The sequence below is a fragment of the Adiantum capillus-veneris genome, chromosome 15 (assembly GCF_014529385.1).
Source record: "Adiantum capillus-veneris isolate H3 chromosome 15, ASM1452938v2, whole genome shotgun sequence".
Classification (NCBI taxonomy): Eukaryota; Viridiplantae; Streptophyta; class Polypodiopsida; order Polypodiales; family Pteridaceae; genus Adiantum; species Adiantum capillus-veneris.
The window spans coordinates 102,149,586-102,158,477 of NC_140945.1; the positions used below are offsets into that span (position 1 = coordinate 102,149,586).

At 41.6% G+C, this 8,892-nt stretch overlaps 1 protein-coding gene across 1 annotated transcript; it reads right to left on the reverse strand.

Annotated features, from left to right (window-relative positions):
- Positions 1 to 4,936: 4,936 nt before the first annotated feature.
- On the reverse strand, positions 4,937 to 8,640 carry LOC147441183 (Mitochondrial substrate carrier family protein). The gene is made up of 6 exons (XM_086482874.1): positions 8,304 to 8,640; positions 7,582 to 7,665; positions 6,691 to 6,752; positions 5,836 to 6,197; positions 5,433 to 5,647; positions 4,937 to 5,348 (listed from the first exon to the last, which is right to left on the reverse strand). Exons 1-6 carry the CDS (start codon positions 8,421 to 8,423, stop codon positions 5,292 to 5,294), a joined length of 900 nt encoding a protein of 299 aa, XP_086339000.1. The 5' UTR covers positions 8,424 to 8,640; the 3' UTR covers positions 4,937 to 5,291.
- Between the last annotated feature and the right edge of the window lie 252 nt (positions 8,641 to 8,892).

The following is an 8,892-nucleotide window of genomic DNA, read 5'->3' on the forward strand; positions in this document are numbered from 1 at the left end:
CAAAAAGACTATTAAGGCACACCAAATGGCAACTCTCTTCACATCACAGATTTTCAAACACCATGGATTACCAACATCCATTGTGTCAGATAGAGATCCCAGAATGACCAATAATTTTTTGGAAAGGTCTCTTTGAAAATCTAGGAACAAGATTGAATTTCTCTTCAGCCTATCACCTACAAACGGATGGCCAAAGTGAGATAGCCAATCTTACAATACTCGATCTACTCAAGACTTATGTTACCGAAGTAGATCAACGCTCACAATGGGAAAAGTACTTACCTTTTGTAGAGTATGCCTACAATAATAATGTACATACTTCTACGAGAAAAGCACCTTCTGAGATCATTGAGGGAAGAACTAAAAGTCCCTTGCTACTCAAAGTACATGGGAAGATCTTTGTTGCCGATGAGTATAGCCGTGACCTACAAGAATCTTTTCAAAAGATTAAAGAGGTTGTATCCATCTCTCAACAAAGGCAAAAAGCTATGCTGACAAGCATAGAAGTGCCTTAACGTTCAAAAAAAATGATTGGGTCTCACTTAAGTTTCCCAAGGCTCGATTAAGACAAACGACAGGCAAAAATCTTACGGGCCATCAAAAGTATTATGCTAAGCTAGCAAAAAGATACTATAGTCGTTTCCATATCTTGAAGCCTATCAATAAGACGGCCTACCAACTCAAGTTGCCCAACCATTGGCTCATACACAATGCTTTTCATGTGAGCCTACTCAAGCCCTATAAAGAAGAGCCACCAAGTGAACCAATTATTGAAGACCCTCCCAAAATTGAAGACCAAGAAGAGGTGCTACAACCCGAAGCTATTCTTCGGCATGAAGACAAGGTACTACGACATGGTAAGATTATCCGAGGGTATCTTGTTAAGTTCAAACTTCATCCTTTTAAAGATGCTAGATGGATGCAAGGAATACAGCTTAAGGATAGTATGAACCTTGTCAATCCTTACAATGCTACATTAGAGTAAGCATAAGTGCAAATTCCTTTTAAATGACCCATGTTTTTGTCTTATAAGACTAGTTCTCTTTTTATTTTTACACAAATTTAAATAGTATACGTGCTTAGAATTTTGTTTCTCGTATTAAACTGATCATTTAATGTGAGAGAAAAAATGAAAACAAGGGTTAAGATATAGACATGTGCTTATAGATCTAACTCAACACAAAGTCAATGGTAAAGGGGCCCAAACGAGAGATGGTCTATCAAAGAGCAAGGCTAACCAATGGAGCATAAGACCTTAGGGTTAGCTTCATTGAAAACGTCCAATAGTTAGTGTAAAAAGTCCTTTGACCTTAGGTAAGCTAAGACTAAGCTTGAGGTGAGAACCCGGCCCAAGCTTAAGGTGCTTGAGATGTTTGTCGTGCTTGATGACTAAGGTGCTTAAGGTGCTTGTCGTGCTTGATGATTGAGATGCTTAAGGTGCTTGAAGTACTTGATGACTGGGATGCTTGAGGTGCTTGTCATGCTTGAGATACTAAGGTTGTACTTGAGGTGGGAACCCGGTCCAAGCTTGAGGGGCTTAAGGGCCAAGCTAGTGGTGGGAACCAGGCCCAAGGTTGAATGGTTTGAGGTGTACAAAAGCCAACACCATTTCCTACAAGGAGGGGGCGAACCCTACAAGAGGGAGGATGAAAGATAACACCCACACACTCACTCATGCAAGCTTGGTACAAAGAAAGCAAAAAGAACACTTGTCAAGTTCCTCCTCATGGTGTGCTTGAAACCTATTGGTTGGCCACCCAAGGCATCCAATGATAATTTAGAAGATTTAATTAGTTCTTTAGCATTTATTAAGCCCCCTCTCTATCAAAGGGGAAAGGGGGACACTTGTCCCAAGGCTACCCTTATTGCTTGGTATGACTCTTGCTTGTGATTGGCTAGGCTTGGAGGGGTCCAATGAGCTTCAAGCATCAGCTACAAGGAGGGGGTCGACCAAAGCAAGTAGGGGGCTTGCTTAAGCAGTATACTCTCTCGCAGAGACACACACACTCTCTCATTGTGTGAAGTGCAAAGTGCAAGAGCTCCCTCCCCTTCTCCAAGCAAGTAGAGAGGCTAAGAGCTTACACCAAACTCTTGGCTATGGAATACAAATCCAACCAAGAGCCATGCTTCAATGCTTAAGCTTGCCATCTTCTTCATCTTCATTACTATGTTATTATGTATGCTACCAAGAAGAGTGATGATAAGTGAGGAACTAATTCTTTCTCTTATGAAATGTTTCTTCTTCCTCTTACCTACCCTCATTCCCTGCTAGCTCTCTCCACCTTGAAAGGTGTTTGAGGTCTTGGGACTGAGGTTTGGGATAGTTAATAATTTCTTCAAAGTTTATGTTATGCTCGTGATGCATGAAGCTTTCCATCTTCATTGCATCGCCTAAGTCACAAGGAACACAAAGATTGTATTGTAACAAGTCTCTCTTGATGGGAGAAATCATGATACAAATGCCTGTTGAAGGGGGGACCGGCTCCACATAAATCCGGTCCTCAAGTGTTGTCATGTTCTCTAAATTCTCTCATGCAAAAGTATTGTTCATGCCAAGTTAACTAAATGCTATGTTTATGTTACTACAATCAATTATGTTCACCCGCTATGCTCACTAAGTAATTTCTCAAAAACACTCTAATTTCCGCTACTCTCAAGTTAACAAGCCAATTCCATTACAATTGTCTTGTACACAAGCCCACCCAAATATCCTCTTAACAAGAGGAAATCGAGCAAATCCCCTTACCCGTGACATTTGACACAAGTATGTACTAAATATTAGGAAAAGAAATGTATGTCCGAGTATTTTCCAAGTAATTTACGAGATCACCAAAACCTTGCATTCTTAAATGCCCACATAAACATCGAGGAAGAACCATCTTAAACAATAAAGTTGGAAAGTAGATCATGACATGAGAAATTTTGATATTTCAACAATTCATTTTATAAAACATATACGTCTCCAAAAATGAGTGAGTATGGAGAAACTAATACCCATTCTGGAATAAGTACCATCTTTGACAATTCTTCAGTGCCAACTCCATCAAATGTACATGCTTATGCTCATCAAATCAATCTTCTGTCCTCGTTGGCCAGTTTATGCCTTCTGACATTTCCCACTTCCAAGTCATTTCCATTTCAATTGAATCAAAGGTTGGACAGAAGGCATTGCTTTTGAAATTAAGTAAACAATGCAAGAGAGGCTCTAAACAAAGCTCAACACAAGACCAAACACGAACGTTAAGTGAAGCTGCAATCGATATTTCTCAAGGGGCATTAGGCCTCTCGAGCCTGCAATTGCCGTGCCACACCATGTAGATGCACCCCCACAAAACCCTTTGCTCTAGAGCTACTGGCTGGCTTACTGAAAAAACTGGCAGGTCGACAGTATGACAACATCTTTGCTTCCTTGGTGCCTTTCTGGCCCCAAAACAGCAGGCATCATTGTTTACATCAGCCCACAATGCAGTTGTCTGGTGTTGGCAATCCACCTCAGCCACCCTTTTCTGATGTCACCTCTCCCGACTTGACAACTCAATAAATCTGCCATGGACTATGCAGATAGGAAGGACAGTGCTGGGTCCATCCAAGCATCAACTATGAGCAAGGACTTCTGCACCTCTCCGGACATCCATTGCCCTCAGAAGGATACACTCAATGTCTAGCCCATTAAACTGCAGCTTGTCAAAGAAAGGCATGGAGAAAGCTAGATGCAAAAAACCCTATCACTAAAACTTTGCAGGTGTGGGCAGCTGCCAAGTCCTTATTCAATGGAGGCCACTCTGCCATACTTATTCCTGTGTCATCCAACCCTTGGATTTTATGAAGTATGTATGCAGCTTAGTCTCAGGTCTGCATTCCCTTTTCATATTGAGTTGTGTGCTTCTGTGCAATACTGCAGCTGCAGCAATCTCTACAATGGAAGCCTCTTTTTGTGGCTCAACAAACTCACCAAATTTGCAATAAGGTGCAGCTTCCCAACACCTCACCCTATGAAGCTGCAAGCAGCGCAGCACAATGATGCACACCAACCTCGAAAACAACCAAGGTTCAGTATATTCCCATAAAATTGCCTATAAATTTTATGATAAATTTTATATTTGAAGGTGAGAAAACCTACAAAACTGGGAAAAAAATAGTGTAAAATTTACTGATACAACGATTGTGCTATTCACGTCGACCTTAGCTGCTAAGGCAAAACCATCAATGGAGAGAATTGATAAACCCTGCGTTTGCCACCTGACATTTACAACCCTTTGATATGTGAAAAGGAAAGGCTCACCACACACAGCACCCAAAATCGTAGGCATGATCAAGCAGTTCACAACCAGATCACCCATGATCGCAGCCACTCATGCATCAATCACAACAAGGATGTGTACAACATGCTTACCATCATGCACAGTAAAATATACCAGCACATGACTGAACCTGAAGAGCAGAAATACCCAAATAACTGAAAACATGACTCAATCTGCTCATACCTTGAAATAAAGGGACCTGTGTGCAGGTGAGAACACAGGTCAGAACTCAATATTTGTGATTTCGTAGAACCACTTAAGGCTTGCTTGGAGAGGCTTCGTGAGTTCCTACAACAAGCCCAAGGGCTCAATCTGATGACACCGACATGCCAAAGAGGTGAAGGCTCACGTTGGCATTCTAAACTAAACGAAGTGAAAAGTCATTTAAGGCTCTTAAACAGAGTCAGTATTTTACAAACTTAAAAATAAAGATGTCAGGTCGTATGAGGATCTTAAATGACGGGAGCATTTTACAATCTTAAAAACAAAGAAGCTTCACTCAGGCTTGTTTTAAAAAGCAAAAAAAAGGTTAAAACTCCAACCCTCCTGTCATGACTCAAAAGAGAAACTTTCTGTAGGGGCAAAAAAAAGAATTCTGAGTAGACACAAGCACAAGCAAGGTACAATCTACTACAAGATGAAAAAGAAAAAATTATTTATCAGAACCCTGTAAGTTTATTCTTGCTTCCTCAATGCTCAATTATCCTAAGCCTCTGTTTTCATCTTTGGAACCATCTTGGCCAAAACAAAAAAGAACTCCTGAAACTATTCGAGTCCCGGCAAGGGAGGAAAAAATGCTGAGATGGAAGCATCCCAGGGCTTTGAGATAGCCATGACCCTGAGTAAAGCTTGAGTTCAAAAATACGTGAAGGGAAGGGGACAGAAGTATTAAACATTTTTAAAATTGAGAGCTATAAGATAATTTGATTTTAAGTCAATTGCTTGAAATCTGGAGTTCTGCGACGGTAAGGAAAACTCCTTAGTCAGTACCTACCAACCAATTTTCTTCTCAAACTTTTGAATTTGATCCAAGAAAATCCATGTCATCTGCATTTGAAACAAACAACAATCAGCATTGCCAAAATCAATTTAGAAGTTAAATTCCTCTTGAAAATTGCATTAATCCAATACCATGACATGCGGGGCTATTCGAATACAGTAAACACCAAAGCCAGTGTAGAGTCTCAACGGCCCGTGTTCTTTTACGGTCTTCAAAGCACAATCAAGAGGCCCCGTGTAGGGGTACTTTCCTTCAGCATTGGGCTGCATTTTCTGTATCTGGGTCTTCACATAATCGAAGGGAAGACTACATGCTGCAGCAAAAAATCCTGATACAGCACTTGCACCTGCAAAACCGTAACTAGAAATTTAAGACATTGTGTTCTTGTATCTCACGTCTCTACCAGCACTAACGGGTGCCACATTCAGAATGAGTGCACTTCAGCAAGCATTATTATAGATACCCTCTGCAATCAATCAAAGACAGCCCATAGCACTCCATCAGCATTTACATTATACACGAAAAAGGAATTACCAACGACTGTTGGAAGCTCGGTCAGGTGAACAGTATCCCTGAAAAACTCCACACTCTGATCATAGGATGCAAGCATGCCCATGTTCAATGCCATAGCCCGCACAACAGTAGGACCAGCTCCTTTCCATAAGGCAAGAACACCCTCATCTGAAGATATCCTGTAGAGTGCATGAAAGACATTTTTGTAGTTTCGGCGTTGAGCTAGCGGCATAGTGTTGTCAGCCTGCATTCGAATGAGAGCAAGATCAGCAGGATTTCCAAAGCAGGCCCCGATGGCACCAGCAGTCAAACCACATAACGCCTTCTGATACAAAGGAAGCGGCTTTCCTCCATTGGCTTGAATTGCTTTGTTTGTCAGAATCCTGAATTTCAGAGGCAAATTCTAGCATCAGCTCTCTCCATTATCCACACAAAGCCTATACAATTGACGCATGATGGAAAGAGCAGCACAGATAAGTATCTAACTAAGAAAAATCCCAGATTCAAGTTTTAGACACATGGTAGTTACCAGCAGAAAAAACAACCATCAGCTCCATCATGCAGGAGTTACCTTAGTCATCCACAAGAAAATATGACCATAAGCTCCATCATGCATAGAGTACTAAGACATCCTCACTAACATCATCAAAGCCTATAGTGGTATAACAAGTTTCAACATAAGCTCCAAACACAACACCCACACACACAGATGAGGATACATCCACACGAAGATTGGGGTATTGAGTTTATGTCCTGCCTCCAAAGATGCAGATCAGATCAGCCATAATGAAGCCCAGCAACAAACCAAAACAAAAGATAGACAAGAGCACAGACAAGATGAACAGTCACAATGAAGAGCCAGAACTTGTTAAAAACCTGAAAGACCCGAGACGTGCGGTGGTGTATGTTGCTTGCCGCAAGAGACCTGCTGACAAACCCTGCAATCAACACAGAGCATACATTCCCAGCTTAGACCAGAGAAACCCAACAGAAGCTCAAAGATGAAACCTTCCGTCCAACACTTCCCCCTCACATAATCTCTCAGCACAATATTTTCAAGTTTCTAACATTACATGGTGATGTGCAGTCGCACCAAAATGGGTGGATTTAAACTTGTAACTATGGTACTCTGGCTGCCCTGACTATGAATATTCATATTTATCCAGTAAGGAATTATCTAAATTTGGTTGCAGCTTTCTTTATTATAAAAGATATGGTCTTTGGAGTGTCCTCACACAAGTATTGTTTTCGACAGTGTGCCCTCATTTCTAGTACTGAATAGCTCTTATTGCTCTCAAGTCAGAATGCAAGCTTGCAAAAAACCACTTTATCAAAAAAATTTATTCAATACTTTTGTCAGTGACAAATTAAAGGACGTCTATTGTCAATAAACCATCATGGTCAAAATGCGAGAGTGAATTGAAAAGCCTGTTACATGCAGATTAAGATCATTCAACTAAAGAGGAAAGTTAAATGCGCACCTTACAAGCAAGCAATGTCAAGAAACAACCTATGGGAGGGACTGATAATAAGAATAGACTTGACCTTCACAATTTCAAAGTAAAAACTGAGACTAGAAAGCTACATTGCAATCACATAACTATACTGCATCATATATAGCTGTGTCACTAGAATGCAAAAGCAGTCGGGCAAACCCATGTCCTTATTCGAACAGCGATATAATAAATCTGACTACCAGACATGTGACCATTAGTACCGGCAAAAAAAAGTGAAATGATCATAAGACATCAAAAGTTTGTCACGAACCTTATAATATGCTCCAAATCCCTCTTCCTTGAGCATATTCTTAGCAACATGCAAGGCAGATCCTTGACCAAGCTGAATGCGAACCTGCATGAAGAGAAACATAAGAAGCCATAAACAAACTAGCTATTTTCCCTGCGTAGAAGATAACTACACTAAAAATAACATATACCTTGATATATCCAAGAAATCATCAATACCAAATAGTGGGTGTAGGACTAAGTATCAATACATCCTCACACACATGTACACACATGAGCATACATCTATATAGTACACGACTGTCTAATTGGAGACTCAATCAAACCAGCTGAGACTAGGGTGTTAAGGTGACCGCAATTGGATGCTGAGGTAAGTATGCCCTTTACTCCACACGTCATCTTCCTTAGTAGTAGAAGCATACATAAACATTAGCTGAGAGTGTTAAGAGAGAAATCTTCCTGGCACGTGATTAAAAGTGTTGAGCTGAAAGAAGTGGATGTAACTAAGATTAATAATCTGAGATCTAGCACCTATCGCAGGGGCTGTTCATACAAACAAAATCTTCTGGCAAAGATCTAGCTAGGGGCATCCTTGGATCCAGCTCAAGTCGGCCCTTTCGAATATGTAGAAGCCGGTGCCAAGGCAAAACATTTGCTTGATCCAACAAATACACAACAGCAAGCGCATGTACACACACAGTTAATGCATGATTGTAACAAGACTTCTTAGAGTAGAGGATTTACCTTAATGATATCCACGGGCTGGATGACACAGGTAGCTAGCATGCCAGAGACGCCTCCATTAACGAAGGGCTTCGCAGCTGTCCACGCCTTGCTTGTCTGGGGCTTGTCAGAGGAAGCCATGGAGAAAGCTATATGCAGTAAACCGTAAGACGGGGACACTGCAAGCTCTCCACACAGCAGGTCTGTGGGTGAGAGGTCGGGCGACTGCGAAAGAGATAGCGAGTAACTTAGGCGCTACCGCCGCTACGTTCACTTTTACCTCCCTCCTCTCTCTTCATTCTGGGCTTCTCACTCTAGAGAGGTTTTACCGTCTCTGAGAAATTCGCCCACAAGCCCTAGCCTAGATTCAGCGGCCCCTCTCACCGCTTCTCTCTCTCTCTGTCGCCAACATTTGAATACCGTGAAACGGGCAGCCAAATCCTTTTTGGCCCCGAGACTAAGGGCAAATTTCAAAAGCTTAAGCTGGATCGCATTTGTATTGAATTGAAGTGAATCTGAGGGTAAGAGAAAACAAGAACTTAGAAGAGAAAATCTTGGGGATTTGGGGGGGCGGGAGGGGGGGGGGGGGGGGGGGGGGGGGGGAGAGAGA